This window comes from Rhamphochromis sp. 'chilingali' (assembly GCF_963969265.1).
Source record: "Rhamphochromis sp. 'chilingali' genome assembly, chromosome: 15".
Classification (NCBI taxonomy): domain Eukaryota; kingdom Metazoa; phylum Chordata; class Actinopteri; order Cichliformes; family Cichlidae; genus Rhamphochromis; species Rhamphochromis sp. 'chilingali'.
In genome coordinates, this window is record NC_137942.1 from 18,255,514 (window position 1) to 18,277,685 (window position 22,172).

General features: G+C 41.9%; 2 protein-coding genes across 2 annotated transcripts in view; both read left to right on the plus strand.

Moving 5' to 3' along the window:
• The window catches only part of fbxw9 (F-box and WD repeat domain containing 9), a 4,195-nt gene extending 1,286 nt beyond the window's left edge, over positions 1–2,909 (plus strand). The window contains exons 3-7 of the mRNA XM_080904984.1: positions 1–867; positions 1,000–1,148; positions 1,241–1,444; positions 1,537–1,602; positions 2,061–2,909. The exon at positions 1–867 is cut by the window's left edge and continues 112 nt beyond it. Of these exons, the coding sequence (XP_080761110.1) occupies positions 1–867; positions 1,000–1,148; positions 1,241–1,444; positions 1,537–1,602; positions 2,061–2,135 (1,361 nt within the window). The 3' untranslated portion in view covers positions 2,136–2,909. The remainder of the gene's footprint in view (positions 868–999; positions 1,149–1,240; positions 1,445–1,536; positions 1,603–2,060) is intronic.
• Positions 2,910–4,787: 1,878 nt separating this feature from the next.
• On the plus strand, positions 4,788–12,630 carry dhps (deoxyhypusine synthase). Its single transcript, XM_080905146.1, has 10 exons — positions 4,788–4,944; positions 7,274–7,473; positions 8,068–8,217; positions 8,303–8,424; positions 9,101–9,197; positions 9,326–9,412; positions 9,505–9,610; positions 9,691–9,794; positions 10,148–10,273; positions 11,997–12,630. The coding sequence occupies exons 2-10, from the start codon at positions 7,279–7,281 to the stop codon at positions 12,090–12,092; spliced, it is 1,083 nt and encodes a 360-aa protein (XP_080761272.1). The 5' UTR covers positions 4,788–4,944; positions 7,274–7,278; the 3' UTR covers positions 12,093–12,630.
• Positions 12,631–22,172: the final 9,542 nt, after the last annotated feature.

The window sequence follows — 22,172 nt, forward strand, 5'->3', positions numbered from 1 at the left end:
ACTGGCCTGGTGCCTGCCTGCAGATGGAACAGCTCATAACCTGCTGGTCAGGTGAAGTTGAGCATGTAGCCAGACAAAACCAGGAGGATGAGGAGAGAAGGGAGCAAGCGATGCCTCAGGATGGGGAGCCTGGTGTGGGAGGCCAGGATGATGGTGGAGAGGGTCAGGTCGGAGTGGCAGTGGCAGTGCAGGAGGTTGCTTATGGTGCGGATGAGGCAATGGAGGTGGCAGTGGAAGGTGAAGAGGGTGAAATGCAGCACGTCTTAGGTGGGGACCAAGTAGCGAGATTGAGAGAAGAGCTTGAAGACAGACTAGAGGGTGATGCTGCAGCACTAATGGAAGAAGAAATGGACCACAGAAGGGTTTTTATTGCCAACGAGGGCCGAGACGCAGTTCTTAATCACCAAGAAGACTTGCCAGACCACAGGAATCTGGGTAATGGGCAACATGTAGAGGCAAGAAGTCCAAGCCCACCACCAGCGCTGGAATGCATTACCCTGCCTACAGGCCACATTGCCCATGTAAACTCGGTCCTCCTTCTTGGGGGAGAGGGGAAGGTCTGTGCCACAGCTTCCAGAGACTGGAACGTAAAGCTCTGGGATCTGGAGCTGGGATCACTGCTGCAAACGATGGGACGGCAGGGTGATTTTAGCAGCCATCGAGGCTGGGTCTGGTGCCTGGCATCTCAAGGACCTCTGCTGGCCTCAGGGGGCTTTGACAGCACTGTGAGGCTGTGGGACCTGCAGGCAGGAGGTGCAGATAGGGCCCTCATCAGGACCGGGGCTGCTGTTCTCTGCTTGTCCTGTCAGCCCGACATGTTGCTGGCTGGTACATTTGACAAGCGGGTCAGCATGTATGACACCAGAGGTGAGAGGGATTTATATGAAGCTTGTTTTGCTGTGTAGAAAGTGCACATGAGAGTCAAGAGTTTAGTAAATACAAAGCAGTTATATAGACAAATGACTTGCTGAGGTGGGTTCTGTCTGTTTTTGTCCACAGCTGCTGCACCACTGGTGAAAAGCATCCGTATGCACAGTAACGCCGTAATGTGCCTCTGTGCAGATGACAAATACATCATCTCAGGGAGCAAAGACTGCACTGTGGCTGTCTATGACCGCAGAGCGGGCAAAGGCTTGAAGAGACTTCGGGTAGATTTCTTGAAGAGCTTGTGTTTTTGTAAACATACTCATATCCATCTTTACACCAAGCCACTAACTCCACCCACCCCACCACTTTACAGCTGAGCTCCTACCTGCTGTCCATGAGCTACAGTGGCTGTGAGGTATGGGCAGGAGACAACGGCGGCATGCTCCACTCCTTTTCCATGCAGGCGGGGACCTTAAAACCTGTCTCTCAGTTTGATGTGGGGCACACAGCTCTGATCACCGGCATCCACAGATCCCCCGGTAGCCTCTACACCTGTTCATCTGATTGCACCGTCAAGGTGAGAGAATTCTTCGTTACCTTAAGCTGCTGGAACTTTGCTACTGAATGTCTTGAAAGTCTTGAATTGTAATTTTTCCGCCTGCGCTACAGGTTCATATACCATGCGCGCCTCCGAGGACGTTAAGCACCCTGCACTATCAAACTGGAGTCCATGGGGTGAGTGCTGTGCAGTCAGTCAACACTTTGTTTATATAGCAACTTTTTTATACAACTTCGTAGCTCAGAATGGTTTACAGAACAACAACATGTGCAAAAAAAAAAAATCAACCCAGCAAACACACACCGTATAAAACTTGTCAGGAAGCCAATGCAGAGACTTTAAAACTGGTTTTATATTTGCTCTCTTTCTGGTTTTGGTTAGGATCTGTCAGTTTTGCAGTAGCTGAAGGGGTTGCTATAGTTTCCTTTAGGGAGGTCATACTCTGATCAAGGATGACACATTTTGAACTGTTTTGGAGGAATTCAATGTTAGTGATCGCAAAAGTACTGACAGTTCTCTCTTTCTGGGCATCAGTGATGATATTTTAACTTTATTAATGTGGGCTTCTTTTCATCGTTCATGTGTCTTCTCTCTCCCTCTTGTTTCTCTCACTGCACTGTGTGAAAACTTTCAGCTGAGCGTGGAGGCCGGAGTCCTCGCTATAGCGTCCGGTGACGTCAGGGTGCAAGTGTGGAGGCCTCGAAAATGAAGTGGAAGCAACTACATGGTAACAATGAAAACAGGAACCCTGGTCTTTGTTGTGTTGTTCTGTGTCTCTATACAAATCAACAAAGGTAAATAAAGAAGCTGCCGTTGCCTGGAAGGCTGGCTACATCAACAGTCATGTAAGTGCTGAGTAAACAGACAAACACAGAAGGGAAGAAATGACGACAGATGATGACCAATCAGGTTATTTTTAATTTTTAAGTGAACTATTTTGAAATGACTGCTTTCAGTTGTTTAATTTAGTTGTAAATATGTGGTGGAGGATATTTCAGGTATTTTAGTCTTGTCACAAACCCTCACATTATATTTTTATTTTTTTTATTTCTATCTTGTTTGATCCACTGAAAAGATTTTTCTATGGAAGGAAAAGCAAATGTTTATTTTCATTGTTTACCCCAAAAATGTTCATTTTGTGCCAAAACTCACTGAATCACTCTTAAGGACACTTTAAGTGTTCAAACAGCACTGAAACCACAGACATGTAAATGTTTGTAATTATAATACCTTTATTGAATCTCATATGTAAACTGGCATTATACAAGAATAATTACTTAAACATTTCATGTACAGTAAACTAATTATTGCTCTGTGACAAACTGATTGTATTTCTATAGCTATTTAATTGAATACAGTCAGGAAAGTGTTATTATTTGTGTCCATATGCTGTGTGTGTTTTTACTATTGACCAAAAATCCATTTACAAACATGCTGAGAGACTGTTTCCACAGAAGACAGCATTAAAAGTTCTAAAAATCAAGTGCGTGGATTCTTTCATGATTTTCCAGATGAGGACATGTAGTATCTTTTACACAGTACATGTTCGTGGTTGCGTTCTCGGACAGAGGTTTTCCTCACAGCGCCGTCTGGGAGCTGTCAAAGAATCAAACAGGTCTTCTTATCTTTGAAGGGATTGGATGAAGCAGCTATGCCGGTAAGCAGGGGGTCACTGCGCCTGTGCTCCTGACAGTACTGGACTAAATCTGCTGCTGTCAGAGAGATCTGCAGGGGCAGAGAGTTGACTGGATTTTAGACACAAGTATGAAAAACTGTTGGACAGTGAGCATGGGAAGTTTTTATAAAAAATACATATATATTCAGTACTTTGGCAATTTAGCAATTAAAGTATAAAATGATAGTCCTGTGTGATACTAAAAATTAATATTGATCCAATACCAGCTAAATACAGATACTGATACCTTTAACTTATGTCAGCAGCTTATGTCGGGAGGCCAGTGTGTCATAAATTCAACCAGATGAATCATACATTTTCAAATTCTGAACACATCTTAATGACCACTGAAATGACCATTTCAGATTTCTATTTATTTTGTAACTGTTTCTGGGAGACCTGGGATGTAAATGTGTATGTGTCTAAAGCACTCTGGATCTGCTTCTGTTGTTTAAATGTGCCGCAGGCTTTAAATAAAACTGATGTGACAATAAACACAAAAAGATTAAGACATCATTCATAGCGCATGTTTAAATTATAGGTTTTTTACACCCCCCCCACACACACACAAAATTTAATACAATTTAGTGATCTACATACTGAACGTAGAGGATGGAAACAAATATCGACCATATCATGCTTAGTCTCAATCCAATACCGATACCAGCATTGGTATCAATACAATTAATTTTTATATCAATCTGCCCACCTCTATAAAGCAAATTAACAGATGATTTAGATTCTTACCCACCTTGAATCTCTCCATGCTTGCCTCTACCCGAAGTTGATCCACCAGTTTTTGTGCCTGAATAACACTGCTGCTGCTGCTGCACATCTTTCCTGACATTGTCTTGAGAGCAAAAACACAGAAAAACAACAAAAACATACTCCTATGACACCAAAGTTAGCAGCAGAAAAATGAGTTACACCAGTCACTTACCTGATCTAAACAGCTCAGGTTATACAGGAGCATCTGCTCAGAGATGCTCCTGGCTTTCCCTTTTGACCTGTATCCTCCTCTGTTTGTTGTTTTTTAATTCCCTGTTGGGGCCAGTTCAAAGACTGTGATAGAAAAGGTCAGACAACACAGTGGTGGAAATGTCACAAACATCACATCTCTTCACAGGCACTGCTGGAGGCTGTGCTTTAGAGATGTGGTCTGCCCTTAAAACAAGATTATGCGTCTGTACTTTGACAGAAGATTTTATGTTATATTATATTTAGGATTTTCTCTAATCCACACAGTGTCAACAGTATACATACAGGCCCAATATGTACATACACTCATTTAAATCTTTTAATAAGTAGCGCTGAGGGTTCTATAATGTCTTATGACTTGAAATAGTCAAGGCCTGTTAATTTCTCATTAGTGATCATGATTGACTGCAACTGGTGGGTGTAGCATACAAAGGATTTGCGATTAGCTCTCACTGGACTGATCGACACTCAAAACAATGGGAAAGTTCACGGAATTCTGTAGAGATCTAAGAAGGGGTGGAAAAAAATCTAAAATTTTACTATTTGTCTATCTGCGGAAGATGTGAAAGAAAAACACCGTGAACACCACAAAGGTAGAGTAGCTAAAAAAAAAAGGGCAACCTGGCAGTAATGCAACAGTTTTGGATGCAAGCTGCCGTTAAACTTGACTGAAGAAGAAGAAGAAGAAAAGGGCAACCTGGATCACATTTGTCCCTTTTCACTTTCCGTAGAAGTAGCTCGTTTCTCACAGGCGATCCATGCGACGTTTAGGGGAATACAAATCTTCAATATTTGTTTTTTTGCGCGTAGTGACAGCCGTTTATTGCTCAGCCTTCTTCATCACCTGACGCCTCTTCAAGAACAGGTATGTCTTCATTTCTCTTTTAGATGTTAAGTCGCGATTCAAGCTAGTTTGACTCAGAGTTAGCTTCTAGCTAACGTCTATCACATGGATTTTGTATGTTTTCATTGATGTTGTAGCACCTGCTAAACGCCATATGCTCTTTTAATAAAGGCTAGTCCCTGTACAAAGACATTTATTCCAAAAATAAGTGGAATTTTACATCTAAACCATAGGGTTTTTAAAGTTTCGATATTTTGTGCCTGTGAAATCGATGTTATTTTTTGTTTAAAGCTGATCAAAACCCATGTGATGGCCAGAAGTCGCATTTACATTTAAAATATTCATCTGCTTACTCTCACATTAGCATGTGTTGTAACGAAAAGTCACCAGATATGTAATCCTCAAACAAAGTATTAGAATATCCTGATAAATCAATGCCCAGTCACCTCTCACGACAGTGTTGGTACTCATAAAATCAGATAGCTGATTTTATAAGCTTGCAATATGTTTATGTGAAGTCTTAACAAGTAAAGTTACAGCATAGTTGAGTAAACTGTGCCGTATGTCTCTGTGCAGCAGATCTATAGCAATGTAACTGCAGTACAGTGCTGTGGTAATAAATATACATAGTTGTTTTTTTTGTTGCACGCCTCAAAAACGTATTAAAGTAATTTTCCTCCACTTCAACTACGGTATGAAATTAAAGAGATTTTGAGCCACCAGAGACGAGAATATACAACAGACCCGCTATCTGCTCATTTCCAGCTCCATGTTTTTACTTATGGGCTTTACTAGAGTATCTTTATGTAAATAACAGTTAAAATAATAATTTTTTATCTTGTACCTGGCCTGCAATGCTTCCCTAAAAACCTGCTTTCTCCTGATTGGCTGCCCTCGGAAACAGAAGGTTTCAATAGCAGATGGGAGGAGCTGTTGTTCACAGAGCCAGAGCTGACCAAATTAATTAATCTTGGGAAGTGCACTGCAGTGGTGAGTTCTCAGAACCTGCTCTTTGAGCAAAAACAATGACAACATCACGGAACGTAAGTTTGGATAACATCATAGAAAGCTCACGGCTCTCCAACGGGAGATTGAGAGACCAGTGTTGGACTGTTAGAACAGCTTTGAAATTCATATGAGTTGTTCGCACTAAAGTAAAAAACACCATCAATTCATGCGGAGACCCTCTTGGCGCCAGCTGCGGTCTCAAGGCTGGAGCTGAACAAAACACCCTGATAACGACTGTGTTTAGACTGTCCCCCCCCCCATCCCATGCAAGGCCACCTGGGTTGGCTGGAAGACTGTTTACTTAGCCTGGCAGGGCGAAGGACACTGTCTCAGCTGAACTCTGGACGCGCGCGCGCACACACACACACACACACTGATATGTACACACTGATCCCCCCTCCCTTTCCAAACGCCTTCGATGCTTGTGCCCTACCGGGGAAGATGGCAGCCGACTGGACCAGCACAGACATGCTGCAGGACCGGATGCACTGTCTACACCGGCTCTCTCTTACCCTTTACCCGCCCCTGTTGCTTGTCTTGTGTTTCTATGGTGTATTGATAGTCATGTGCTTTTTGTGCTGAGGTGTTTTTTCTGTTATCAAACTGTTCTCCCACTAGGAGCTCAGTCTGAGTGGAGTTTTTTTTTTTTTCTCCTCCTCTTACCTCATGTTATGTATTTTTCATTGTTTTTTTTCCTATCAGCCTACCTTTCTGACATGTCTCCCCAATGTGATGTTTGCGTAAAGTTGGTCAGAAGGTTCCTTTGTAAGTGCGCATGCGCCACTAGCGTGCTGCCTGCTGTAACCCTAATTTCCTTCGGGATTAATAAAGTATTCTGATTAAGACATCCTCCCTCACTGGCATCATTCAGAGGCCCAAAAAGAAATAGCAGAAACAAAGCAGTCTATAGTCTCCACTTCTGGTTCACACGGATTACTTTTACATATGTTGACCTTACTATGAGGTTTTTAGCACTGTAATGAATGATGAATAGAAAATCAGGAAAACTTCAGGAGGTGCACTTTAAAGGAATCTGCAGGATGGACATCCACCTTAGAAACATGCTGCTAGCCTTTCCAGGAATTCAGTTACTCAAATTTTTACTAGGAATCCACTAACTTTAGTTTCTTTACATGCAAACACTCCAGTAACCAAATGTTTCAGGAAAATGTTCTTCCCAACATTTGCACATTCAAATGAATCTCATCCTGAATAAGCTGGATCTGCAAGTGTGTGTTATATTTATTTATTTTTTTTAACCTAAAATATGCTGAAAACCTCCAAGAAGGCCCACCTCTATGGAAATCTCAAAGAGCCTCTGTTTGGTGATTGTCTTTTGCAGAAAAGATGGCAGACCAGGCCCCCTCAGTTGCCATGGAGGCTGTCCTGAAGCCTAGCTGCGATCTCCCCGAGGACATGCCGAAAATCAGAGGTTACGACTTCAACCAGGGAGTCGATCTCCATGCGGTGCTGAAGTCCTACCTCACCACGGGCTTCCAGGCCAGCAGCTTAGCCCTGGCTATCCAGGAGATCAACACCATGGTGAGAGGACAGCCTTTGGGGGGGTTATTAACTTTCAGTAAACGACTACAAGGTGTCTGGACCCACACGTTCTCCTGTCTTATAGTAGTTTTGGTTTTGCTTGCCCAGGTTATGCTATGTGCATCTTTTGGCATTTCTTCTTCCACTGTAGTACAAGAGGAGTCCTATTGATGGGAATCATAGGGATCATATTGATATGAATATGTCACTATTTTAAAAAAACAAAACAAAGAACCCTAAAAGCTTTTAACTTCCTGGAGTCTTGGTCCACTGATACTGAGAGACTTTTACTCGCCCTCCTCATTCAAAAAACTTATCAGTCACTCCAGACTGGGCACATGTGTCACACCCACAATCCAACCTGACTTTTCTCCTGCGTTCTGTTTACCTCAAAACTTGGAGATGGAGTGTAAAATTACAAATTTGTTGACTTTGATGAAGTTGACATTGAGCCAGCGGTGGTTTTGGAGCCAGCTGCTCGACGCTGTTGTGTTTGGCCTCACTTGTAAAGTGTGGTTGTTGCCACAGTGATCCACGTTGTATGTTTGCAATATCTGTTTATCTGTTGCTCAGCAATGATTTTGACCACCACAGATCGAGAAGCGTCTTGAACCAGTGGAGGAAGGGGAAGGAAATGAGTCGGAAACCCCAAAGTCAGGCTGCACCATCTTCCTGGGGTACACCTCCAACCTCATCAGCTCCGGAGTCAGAGAAAGCATCCGCTATTTGGCGCAGCACAAAATGGTACAAAATGACACGTCTTATGTAACGATCCACATAAGCTCTAAATCAGTCACCCGGTTTCTCAGAATCTGTTCCTCTGCGTCAGGTGGATGTTATTGTAACCACAGCAGGAGGCGTGGAGGAGGATTTGATCAAGTGCCTGGCTCACACCTACCTGGGAGACTTCAGCCTCCCTGGCAAGGAGCTCCGCCTGAGAGGCATCAACAGGTTTGTTAGCGCTGCTGTGGTTTATCTGTAAGCTAACATGTAAAATAAAAATATTAATAGTAAAATATAAAACTGTTTGTCGTGGCCACCCTTCAGCTTCTGTTTTAGCTCATCCCCCTGGCTTTCTTCTGCTTGACTTCCCCTTTTGAAACTTTTTTTAAACGGTGTAGATGAACAGCATATAAGGCAAAGCAATAATAGGTCCACTTTAAAGAAAACATGCTTATTCGCCTTAGAATCAATGCCACTGCACAGAGAGGAAGCAGTGCCAGTAAACCAAATGGATTGGACTGGTGCTTATATAACGCATTATATAAGCCCACCTTTCCACAAGCCTCATTCACCCAGACACATACATACATACATACATACATACAGTCCTTTTATCGATGCCTAAGCACTAATATCTACCAATCACACACTCACACTCTGATCACCCCAATGGATGCACTGAAGGCAACTCGGGGTACAGTTTCTTACCCAAGGACACAGTGTTTGACCTCATAGTCGTGGACAAGTTTCTTATTCTCTATGCTTTCATCACAAATGGCACATGTTGTGTTGGTGCAAGGATTTGACAGGCAGGTGCTGATCTGTGACCTTGGTTCACATAGACAAACCTGCTGATGTATTGATTTTGTCCTTGTCCGTCTCCCTCTGTCTTCACTGGCTGTAGAATTGGTAATCTGGTGGTGCCCAACGATAACTACTGTAAATTTGAAGACTGGCTGATGCCCATCCTGGACCAGATGTTGCTGGAGCAGAACACAGAGGTGAGTCGCTCCCTGCACCCCAAAGCCTACTGCAACAATAGTTGTTAGTCTTATGCACTTTTAGGTTTAATATGTAATATACAACTTTATAAAGAATTAGGAATAATAAGAAGTTTCTGTGATTCCAGGGCACCCGCTGGACTCCCTCCAAAATGATCCACCGACTTGGAAAGGAGATAAATAATACAGAGTCTGTCTACTACTGGGCATACAAGGTGGTTATGCACCTCGTATTCTCACTTGCTTTGCTTACTTTGAACTGTCTGTGCTGTTTGGTGGCTAAATGTGCTGTTGTGTTGCGTTTCAGAATAACATCCCGGTGTTCAGCCCCGCTCTGACAGACGGCTCTCTGGGCGACATGATCTACTTCCACTCGTATAAGAACCCCGGCTTGATTCTGGACATCGTAGAAGGTTTGTAGCGGCGCCGATGTTGCTGACTAAAACGCAGGTTTTTAGTCGTTTCGTGTTGCTAATGCGCGCTTTATTTTCAGATATTCGCAGGTTGAACAGCCAGGCGGTTTTCGCCAAGAGGACTGGGATGATCATCCTGGGAGGGGGGCTGGTCAAACATCATATATCCAATGCAAATCTTATGGTAACTAAATTCTTTTATCTTTGGCTTGAACTTTTTTTTTTTTTTTTTTTTCTTTAGCTTGAACTTTTCTCACTTCTGAAAAAGTTTGATAAATTAGGTTATACCTAAGAGGTTCTACTTGAGTACAAATCTGAGGAACGTGGGCTGTCTGAGTATTTCCACTGTAGCTGCTTTAACAGTTACAGCCTGCAGTTACTTCAGATTCACTGTGATTTTCTACCTGTAAGTTGCTGTGACAATTTCATAAGAAATTGTTCTTATTTCGAGAAATATTAACAAGTTTAAATGAGTAAAGCAAACTTCCTCACAAACCTAATCAGAATCCTGTTTTGACACTCTCTCTTTCCTGCCAGAGAAATGGAGCGGACTACGTGGTGTATGTGAACACGGGGCAGGAGTTTGATGGCTCCGACTCCGGGGCCAGACCGGACGAGGCTGTATCTTGGGGCAAGATCAGAACAGATGCCAAACCTGTTAAGGTGATGATAAATGTCAACTTTACCTCCTGTTTTTACGTCAGATGATCTTTATTCACATCAGATTTTGAGATGTCTTTGGGGGATTTTTTTTGGTGGGGTTTTTTTTTTTTTTTTTTTTTTAAGCACACAAGTCTAAGGGTGTCAGTTTCAGAGGTGTTTTAAGAACTGAAAACGCCTTTGAAGACTTTTAAGAGTGCGGTACATAACACCCATACGCTTGCTGTACTGGACACATCAGCTCCATGCACTTATGGGATCATTCAGGCATCACGGAGATGTTGGTTGGTTGGTTGGGTTAGGGCAGACCTTCCCAAAGTGTGGGGCCCATGGCAGGGGGGGGCGCGGTATGAAAGGGGGGGGACAAAGCGGGCGCCTACAGAAACGCAAAGCAGGAGATGAAGCATCGCTGAATATGTTTCCAAACCAACTTCATTCTAAGCCAAAGACTAGAAAATATGGTGAAGCATACGTTTTTCTTGTAAAACAAAGGGGGGCCTAGCAAAAAAAGTTTGGGAACCACTGGGTTAGAGTTGGTTGGTTAGCAGGGTTGAGATCGTATAACTGCGGGCCAGACTGATCCAAACATTTCTGTTTTCATGACTACTGAGTAATGTCTGAGAAGCTAAGCTAGTATATTAAATTACTGGGTTTTTACCTGTAGCTGTCAAAGGTTGATGGGGTATTATCAGGGGGTTTGTGAACACGGGATTTTCAAATTCATACTGTAAGTGCAGTAAGTTTGGATCTCAGTGACCTGAACCTCAAGGTCAGAGCTCGTCTTTTCTGAAAATCACCTTGAACTTTTACATTTACACCATAGGTGCTATTAAGAGGCTGGGGGGAGGTACTGGGAGCCACCAGCATTTTAATTTTTAATTCTTTTTTTTGTCATGCTTAATATAGAGTCACGGACACTTTATTAGATAAGCCTTGGTTCTGCTGGTTTGGACCCCTTTTACCTTCAAAACTGTGTTAATTCTCCAAGGTGCTGGAAACTATCCTCACAGATTTTGATCCATATTGACAGGATAGCATCACACATTTCTGCAGATTTGTCGGCTTTCTGACGAGACTTTGCTGTTTCACCACATCCCAAAGCCGTTCCGCTGGTTTGAGATCTGGTGACTGTGGTCTGGTGATTTGAGTACAGCGAACTCATTGTCCTGTTCCGAAAACCAGTTTGAGATCACTCTCTTGTATGTAAATCCCAGTAGTTCAGCAGTGTATGAATAGATGTGCAAATTGAAGTGGCCAGTGAGTTTTTAATAACAAAGAATTTCTCTGTTTGATCTGAGCGACTTGCGTTTTTATTGCTTTCATTGTTCCATGTTTGGAGAGTTCCTTCTTTTCCAGTGAAATGTGTTTTAGGGGCATTCAAAGTGTTTAGATATATTTTCATACTGGACCAGAAATGGCAGCGAGGTAACAAAGCAGAGCAACAGATTCTTCGCACACAACGAAGGAACGAGAACAAGTCAAACAGAACGGGGGAAAATGGTGTCAATGGTGGTGCAACTAGGAGATGTGTTCCTCATTTTGGCCTCAAGGTGGCAGCGTCTGTACAGTGTTTGTACTCAGAGTGCATCCAAGGCACTGAAAAGCATAACTAGGAAAACTGTCTGGTTTCACTTTAGTGAAAAACAATAATACAGCATCATTGTTTAAAAAATATGATTTTTATCATAATAGAAAAGTGATCAGCGGCTCTGTTCTTGGTTCTCAGGTGTACGCCGATGCCTCTCTGGTCTTCCCTCTGATTGTGGCCGAGACCTTCGCTCAACACGTCGACAAGCTGGCCGCCGGCAAGAAAACGGATTAATTGGCTGCTCTGTTTAAAAACGACTGTCTTTGCTCCTCTGGTTTACGCCTTTTGTTTGTCAAATTGAACACTTCAGCCTGATCCTGGGTCAGCTTCAAGACCGTGTACTGTCATACATACAGTGCTGTAACTGAACGACTTATTGAATGGGAAACGGTGGTGATGCTTTCCTGTTTTAATGCTTTCCAGTATTTACTTGTTTGAACAAGTACAGCATTTCTATTTCTTACTGTTCAGAAAGCTGAAATGTCATAGATATCATGCTAATGCATGCACCAAAGAGACGATTATGTCTATAATGTAACTGGTTTTAGCGTGCGTGTGTGTGTGTGTGTGTGTGTGTGTGTGTGTGTGTGTGTGTGTGTGTGTGTGTGTGTGTGTGTGTATAGTTTTAATTTATTTCATTTTAGTTGTGGCGTCACACATACACCGGTCGATAATTCTTATTTTCTATTATATTAAGCAAACCTTTACTTTCTCGTCATGGTTACAGGATGAAAGATGTCCCTGTATGTCTTAATAAACCATGAAATCATCAGTTCTGTCTCTGTTTTAAAATAGGTTTATTGCACTTTTACAGAGACTTTGTGCAGTAGTCCTGTGAGAAAAGGCTGCGGAGGACCTGTCATATGACACTAAATTTCACATGACTCGATCCTTGTTGCATAAAAAGTTTGCAGAAAGAGTTTGAAGTGGCTCAGGAGCATTTCATCCAGGAACACAGAGGTGGCTATTAAGCATTGATTAGAGGTCACTTTATTAGGTACTCAAGCAATAAATGAATAAAGAAGCTCTGATTGTTAAACTTTCACATTTACATCTCTGTAAAGGCACAGGTCTGAATTACTTTCCTCGTGTTTACAAGATTGACTTGAAACAATTCAAACTTACATTTGCATACCTCTGAATAGAAGATATTCTGATATCCGAAACCTCTGTGACCTCGGGGCTAAAACGCATAATTAAAACCTCCATTAAAGTGAGGGAAGCGAACATTAACGGTGTCATTAAAGCTGTCTTTATGGCAGCAATACTCCATTTATAGCCTGCGGGGCCAAATCGGGCATGCCATAGTGTGCCAGCTGGCCCGCAGACTATTTTCTAATTTACTTAATATTAATAATTTAAAAGGTTTTTAGCTCTGTTTGATGCACAGACTCTAAAATGTAACTATTCACACCTGAAGAACAGCTGTTTGAATGCAGTAAAATATGCAGTTATAGGCCTGGTGTCAGTGGCCTTTTATGACCTTATAGACCTTTAAATGCTTAACAATTTATTTTCCTGATAAATATGATTGGCCCCTGGCCTGCTGTAATATTCCTTAATAGTTGTGGTGGGTTGTGTGAGACTAGAGCAGTGCTTTTAATCAAATAAACCTTCAACTTTATGACCCTCCCCCCTTTTTTTGTAGTTATGAGATTCAAAAATCCTTCATCAAACTGTTTCCAAACTGAGCAAATAAAACAAATTCTGCGCTCTGTTGCTTCGGGCAGAATTTAAGGTTTCAAGGAGAGGAAAAAAAACAAAAAACAAAGAAAATTGAAATCTGGCTCGACTTGCTCAGCGAGCGGCAAATGCTTGAATAAAGTCTGTTGAGCGAGTCTAATGGCTTTGATGCGGCTTGCGAGATCCTACCTTCAAATCCCTCAAGCGGCACGTGCACGTGGGGTTGTTTTCTCACGCGCATGCAGATGCAGCACAGTTTTCTTCCACCCGTTGGAGGTGGGACTCCCTGGCCCCTTTTCTTTGTGCCGTCAGCCGAATAAGCCGTGTAATCAAGTATCAAGGATAAAGACGTTTCCCTTCGAAGTACATCAGTTTACTACTGTGGGAATGGATATTTCCTGCAGCTAATCAGTGCTCTCACATCCTCTGCACAGAGCTGCTTTTACACCAGGATGTGTGTAACATGTTCGCTGAAGCTATTTTAAAATTATTTATTTATATTATGGAGTTGTTAAAGTGTCAGTACTTTTAATGTGTTTGTGACCTTTTAATTTTTGGAGCTGAAGAAGTGGACTTGGACACGGGGTAAGGTCAGCTTTCCCAAAAACCTCAGCTCCACATGCTCTCAGAAACACACGCACACACATTAACTGGGTGTTCCTGTTCTGGTACAAGCTGCTTTTCCATTCAGGCCTTCTATCTTTTCCTATTGGTGGTGGCACTGTGTGTGTAAGTGTGTGTTTACCCAGGGATTGACAGTTACAATTTCTTTCTTTTTTTTCTTTAAAGGCAGCGGTGTATGGATTTTTATCCCTATAGAAACCCGTGTTTGCTCTGCACTTAGCTGAAAGATTACAGAGTCTGAGTGGGCTGAAAAAAGTGAGTAGAGACCCTGTCTGTGTGTATCTGTGTGTGTGGATGAGCTGTAGTCACGCTATGATAATATTGTGTGGCGTCTGCACAGAGCAGACAGTGTTTTCCTCCCCCTTTCTCCTCCTGCTCTGAGGAACAATCAGCATACTGTGTGATGTGCAGGGCCGCAGCAGTCATAATGGCAATTATGTCTTCTTCCAGCCAGATTGGCAGCTTTTTTATGGTGAGAACCAAAGAGCCAGACTGGGAGGGAGAGAGAGAGAGGGAGAGGGAGCACTGACCTGCTGCACAGCTGCAGGGTGGGGTGGATCAGTGAGGAGTGAAAGGGGAAAAGAAAAGTAATATGCAGCCATTTACATATTTACATTGGTTTCTGAGTAAAGTCGTGTCCAAGTGTATGCAAGAGCCAATTCCCATTGCTTTGTTTCTTTATTTTCACCGTTTTGGGTCTCTTTAAACTGTGTCCTCCCCCCCTTTTTTTTTTCAAGTGTCCGGTCACCATATTTCCAGATAAGAGAAGGGAAGTGCTGATAAAAATGTCTGTCTGAGTCACCTTCAGTTAGCTCAACTAGCTGCTTTGCAGACTTTTTCCACATTAATTTGCCCCGAGCTTTGCTTCTCAGACCGAATCCAACCTGCAAAAGGTCCAAAAACCATCCCCTCTTTGGAATATAACACTTTTCCCTCGCTGTCTTTTAACCTCCGCCAAGGATGTATGCTTGCAGGATTACTCAAAGAGTTATGGAGTTTGGGCTCGGCCCAGATTAGAAGTAATTACCTTTTGATGTCTATCCGGATCTGTATGCAGGAATTTTTGAAAGGAGAGAGGAAGATTATCATCGTGTCTTCACAAGTAGATGTAAAATACAAAGATATCCTTCTGGATTCAGGGAGTTGAATAACGCATGACGCAGAGTGTGTTTTCACCTTGTTAATGTTTTTTTTTTTCTTACGTGTGACTGAATGGGAAAAATATGATATACACAAGACACTTTATACATGGAAAAACATATCATTGGATCATTTATTTAAAAAACAAAACAAAATATAAATAATTCACTTTACCACTTTACCAAATTAAATGGACTAAAATCTGATTTCACTACCAATTAATCATTAAACTAGCCTACTGAAAGTTTAAGCTAGCAGTAAGGTAGCTTTAGCAGAGCAAATAATATATGTATATATTAATATAATGTTTATGTATAACAGGCCTATAGTTCGGTTAACTTTCTAGAAAGATTCCCTCAGTTACTTTAAATCCCCGAACAGAAAAAACTCCTTTAAAAAAAGCATGAAACCAAACCTGTGGCCTACATACGAGGGAGTATTCTGCACGTTGTTGCAAAGCCGCGGCGTCCTCGCTCCACCCATGTTTACCTGTTTGTTGTTGCCACGGGAACACCATCTCGGCAGCCTATTGGTCCACCCGGAGAGGTATCGGCAGGTGAAGGAGTGCAGCTGCGTGGGCGTGCTGGGGGAGCGAGAAAGGGGCGGCTGATAGCGACGGAAAGATAAACATTGCGATAGGGAGGGCAATAAATGTATGGAAAGGGGGGTGGAGCTGTGATAAATGGACGGACAGAGGTGAAGGTGGAAGTGGTGGAGACGGAGGGGGAGGAGGGGGGGGGGGGCACTGCACACACCTCGCTTGCTTTCTCAGAAACAGGAAGTCGTCAGTTGAACCGCCGTCTCCTCCAGTGACGCAGCTGGCTGAGTTTGATGACGGCCATGTGTCTGCGTTGCTCTGGCAACCGCTTGGACAAGGACAAACATCCGGATGTCATGTGTCTGTTGCTGCACCGTCATCGTTCTTCATCAGATTTGTTGTAGCAAGAAAAACCGCATTATCAACCCAGGTATCAGGACGGGCTTTGGTTTGAGCTTTCTAGTAGTCAGTACCTTTACATCCAAATACTAATAGTGCACTATACTGCATATATATATATATATATATATATATATATATATATATATATATATATATATATATATATATATATATATATATATATATATATATATATATATATATGTGTGTGTATGTATGTATGGGAGTCGTGCACTTTTCCATTTAGTAGTTTCTAAGCTCTTATTTACTGCACTCAAACATAAGGCCTGGGGGCCAGAAATGGCCCAGCAAAGACTCCATTGTGGCCCAAATGACCATTTTGGAAAATGTAAGGGAGGACATGAATTTTGGTCCTTTTGGTCCTTTAACTGTATTTTCTTTTCTTTCTTTCTTTCTTTTTTTTTTACAGCTCCTCAACTGATAAATACCTAACCTTGGGTTATTCATGTTACAAAAACATAATTAAAGCTAAACAGCTAAACAATTAAATGATAGAAAAGTTCCAGTTTTCCAGTTATTTGTTTGTTTGTTTTTAGAATGGGTTCGTGGTAAACAAAAAATACATAAATAAAAATGTGTACTTTATAATCACAGGATAGTCTGAGCAATGCCATTTTCAGTAACTCTACACATTTATTTCTTACAGAAAGATCCACGCTCACAGGTTTCTTTTGTTTTCAACAGCAGCATCTTTCTATTATATACAAAAACCGAGACGTGTTATTGAAATTGCACATCTTTTCCTCATCTCACAGTTGTGTAGTTTAGTTTCTTTACACTGACAGAAAATAGGAGTTTGACTGATCCGACACGCTTAAGATCAAAGTAGTGAGTTTGTCATGCCTGCTCTAAATGATTACAAATTGTGTTTAATAGTATTGATGTTCTCTAAAGCTGCCGCCGTGAAACATCTTTCATGTCTGCGTGGAAAAATAACCCATAGTAATGCCGTGTTTTGAAAAGTGCCATATAAATAAAGTTAATATTAATAGCTGGTTAACATTTTCATGCACATTTGTTAAGTGTCTCTTTTGTTATTTAAAAAAAAGTATAATTTGTAAAGAAATTTGATAGGAGAGCAATAATAAATTTAACAATGTGGAAGAGTAATTAAAGGGGTACAAATTGAGAGAAACTGATATAGAAGTGAACTGATTTCTATTTAATAAAAATACTCTAGCAATACTTTAGTACTTTATTAAAAGCACCCTTTTGCTCATTTATAGTAAGACCACTTTTTATACCTTGTTTAAGGCAAAGCTCAGGAAAGGTTGAAAGCTAGCTCAAGTTAAAAATGTACAAAAAAAACTTAACCCTGCAATACAGTCATGTTTGTTACACTTCCTGCTGTATTTTTGTGTAGGCTTTCGGTGGGTGTTTTTACAAGTATTTTTATAAAATGTCTATGGGCTGAGGATGTGGTCAAAACGGTGTGAAAGAGCAACAACAAATAAATGCCTAACAGCACCGAAATAAACCTGGACTCTGCATGGAGAAGATGCATGAGGGTTTTTATATCTCTTACAGGCTCTTGTTAAAATTACCGAGGTGTAACTGCATTTAGCTAAATGAATGAATTCTGACATGTCCATGAATGAGGTTAGGGTGATGATTAAACAGTTTAAAAAAAAGAGAGATGTGAAACCTTTACACTCATAGCTCTCACTGTACTTTTTTCACTTTCAGGTCGCTGTGGAAACAAAAAGTACATCCTAACTAAAGCACAAATGAAAAAATGGAAAACAGTGTAAGACTTTCCTTTGTCCTCTTCTCATAACCATTGTTTATATATATATATATATTTTTTTATGGTTTTTGTGTAGAAATGTCCATTTCCCCCCCCCCTTCTCCACATTAGTGCTTATTTTCTTTATAATGTGGACACGGATTGATGAATTATGAGTGTAGTTTTGAGTTAGAATAGTGATGAATTTTGCACTTTTTCTTTATTTTGAAAGTTGAAACTGCTGCCTGTCAATTTCTTGATTTTGCCCCCCCCCCCCCCCCCCACACACACACACACACAGACACACACAGACACACACACCTCTGTTGTCACAAATCTTTCAGTTGTGTGGTAAGTGTGACAGACTGTGCGAAATCCGTAGGAAGTAAAAGCTTATTGTTGCGTAATGGCACAGAAAGCTCTTTGGATTTAAGCAATATGAATTTCTGTACACAATAGAAACATAGCCTACAAATTAAGTTCACCGCCACACAAAAAACCAGAGCCGAGTGATTTCATTCGCTCTCTGGTTTCACAGGCGAACGTAAGCAGGCGCGGTGTAACTTTTACCTGCTGATTGGTGGCCATTTGCCGCATATCTGATTTCCTGCTTGCGACCTCAGCGTAGATAAGAAAGACAAAGAAAGTGATGGAGAGCAAGTGAGAGACGCAAAGGTTAAAGAGGTTTATTTGATAGGTGAAGGAATGAGTCACAGAACACAAATGCACAGGTCTTCTTTTTTTTCCAAAACAAGTTTTATTTTTCCAAAAAAGATTCAAATATACTTAAACAGACTTAATTAATTGATATATTTTTTCATTTTCATAGATCACGGTACAAAAAACAAAGAAAGAAACCCTAAAAATACAGTTTAAAAAATTTCTAACATTTATAATACATTATAAGCTTTTATGGTTATATGCTTTTAAATGTCTGTGTATGTCATGAAAAAGAGCTGCATAACTAAAGAAAACACGCTGGTGTTAATGTTGTTATTAAACTGACATTAAAGTGTGTGTGTGTGTTTGTGTGTGTGAGAGAGAGAAAGAGTGTGGAAATGAGAACAGTCCCCTGTTCCTGCTGAACTGAGCCAGCCGACGTCACACACTGATTATCAGCACAGCAGGCACAGGAGACCGACCCAGCGGGGGGGTGAGGAGGAGGGGACAGAGGTGGTCACACACACATAAACACAGACACACAACAACGAGCCAAACAGACACTGATGCTCATGCAGAAATCAACAGGTAGAAGTGAAACTAAACACACACACACACACACACACACACACACACACACACACACACACACACACACACACACACACACACACACACACACACACACACACACACACCAGAGAGAGCCTGGCAGCCAGCAATACACCCGACGACACAAGATGACATATTGCCCGCCCAACAGGAACGGGAGCAGCCTTCGACACTAATGAGACGCCTGACATTTATCAGGCTCTGACACACTGAGACCGAACAATTTCGGCTAATTCACCAGATTAGCTGTTTTTGCCAGGCACTCGCTCATAATGGAGTGCGATACCTGTTCCCATGCATCCCACTCAGCCACATCACAGTGCCGACTCGTAACACTACTGAGTCATCCATGGAGTACTCCCGCACGCGCGTGCACACACACAGCCTCCGATACATGTTGTCAATTTAGCAACGATCAGGAAAGCTCGTAAAAATAAAGTCAAAGGATCAATCTGGCTGTTGAGGAGTAGGACGTATTTGCCTCGTTACCGGCAACGTGATGCTTTCTAGTAGCGGGCAGTGGATCGATTCAAATATTGATAGTATCGATACCAATACTGGTGTTGGTATCAGATGGATACTAGCACAATTGGACCGATACTCTTCTATCCTTATGTTCAGTACGTAGCACATTTAAAGGACAGAAGCTGATCCAGAGTGCTTTAGAGACAGCCACATGAAACGCTGATTTGTTGTACTGAGTAATTATTGTGGTAATTCATCTCATAAGTCATGACACACTCCCCTACATAAGCTGCATTTATCAGTTAAAAGTAGCAGCATTGATAATTCTGGCTCTGTATTTTGGTATCGGATCGATACCAAAATTTGCAGTATGGCACAGCATTTGCTGTCATTTAGGTGAAATTGGCTTTTTTGACACTTCCTTTGATGGGTGCCGGGTTTGTGTGGCAGACTTCCTGAAAAGCTTCCTTTAAGGAAAAATAGACTCACTGAGTTTGCTGCTCAAGTTTCTATAAACCGCTTGAGAAAGCAGGGCAGCGATGAGATAACAGAAAAAAATGGGCGATGGTGTGACAGATAAAGATCTTTTTTGCTTTGTTGTTGTTGGGTTCAAGTGCCAAAGAAGGTCACAGGTTCTTAAGTAAATCATCGAACAGGCGGCTAGATCCACATCTTATATAAAAAAGCAGATTTTTGTTGGGAGGATATAGTCATGGGACGAGATCATGCTCATGTGAAGCCTGGTGTTGATGTGGAGAGTGGTGTTTTTGATGCAGTGCGGCCCCTCCCTGACCTTTACTCCTCTCCCTTGTCCCCTGCAGGCTGCAGCCCTGTGGCGGCAGAACTTAACCACTGTGAACATGGCAGACACTCACTGTTCACATGTGGGTTAAGTCCTGCTGCCGCACAGCCAGGCTTTGACGGGCATCTGTTTGTGACACAGAAAGGAGACGTTTCTATGTGTGTATGCAAATGAGTGACTGTGTATGAGTTGGCAAATTGGCGCGCGTGCGACGAAGAGGCTGCTTTCTTCGTGTCAGCCATTGGAAATCCCTGGCAATGTGATTCAGTCCTCTAGTTTAAAAAAAATCACTCTGCCAGGAATTCCCCTGGCCAACAGATAGAGCTGGACGGTCTGTGGTGGAAAGAAGACTTCAAAGCATGCGCAGTAATAAATACCACAATAAGACTTGAGCATCACTGTCACCTTTTTAAGCAGCAGCTCCCTTCTTCTTTAACCCCCCCAATACACATAGAGAGCAGTCTGGCTCTGTCACATGTTTGTCATTCGCAGGTCAGTCACTGCATTTTCTCAACCCTGTGTGCACTGTACGTGGTCCTTGTCAACTCCCAGACTTCCCGTGGCCTCTTATAAAAATAGCTTTTCAATGACAGAATGGAGAATTAGGTTAGAAGGAAGTGGCCACTCGAATGGCACTGCCTTTAACAGACGCTTACCCTGCACCCTTTATCTGTGCCCCTTGTGAACAGGGGAAAACCAAAGACAAAACAAAATGAGAAAAAGAGCACTGGAGCATGTTTCCTCTGCTGCTAAGTTACAGCAAAATCTCTTAAGAAATTGTTAGGGATTTTCATGTTGCATAGAGAACCTTTGCTTTTATACATTGTGAAAACATCAAGTCTGATCCTGCGTATTCCTTAAAAGAAAAAAAAAGGAGAAGAAGAGAAGCACACACAGCCATCCCGCCCCGGAGCACAACATAATGCTGTGAATTTCTTTTGGTTGAATTTCACTTGTCTGGACAGGATAAACTTTATTTAATGAACACCATTCCAGTCTCCAGATCCCGGCTGATCCGCTCATTTTGCCGCCCTCCTTTGAGTTGCTCTTATTTTCAGCAGCTTGAATATTTTGCTGTGTACAAGGTATGAGTCAGTGGGAACTCCAGACTCTAAATAAGCTTTAGCTGGCTGTCTGTTGTCTCTTTGGGGCAGTGGCCGGGAAATGTTATCACTAAAGTGGGCACCTCTGTTTCACAAATCTAGTGTTTAGACAGAGCTTCCATAAATAGAACGCAAACTTTTTCCAGCCCAGTTGTGAGCATCGTTTTGAGCTAAAAGCAGCATCTCATGTGGAAGCTTTCCAGTTTTCACCAGGCCAAAGTGAGGTTCAGTGTTTGGGTGCTACTGGGAAGAAAACAGAATAGCATTGTCTGTTCTCGCTAACTTTCAAAATCAACTTTTTTGACTCTACAGTAAACTAAAGTGTACATTTACATTGCCTTCGGGACAGTTTTTTTAATCGCTCGGTTAACAGAAAACCAAAATGTCAACATAAAAATGTACCCAGTGCGGCCCGCTTTAGATCCCAGTTGTACGTCTTCTTAATTTCCTTTCTGTTTTACGAGTTGCGCTTTTTAAAGCCTAGGCCGGTCTCCACACGGTCACAACAAGATGCTGTCAAGAAAGAAGGTAAATTAAG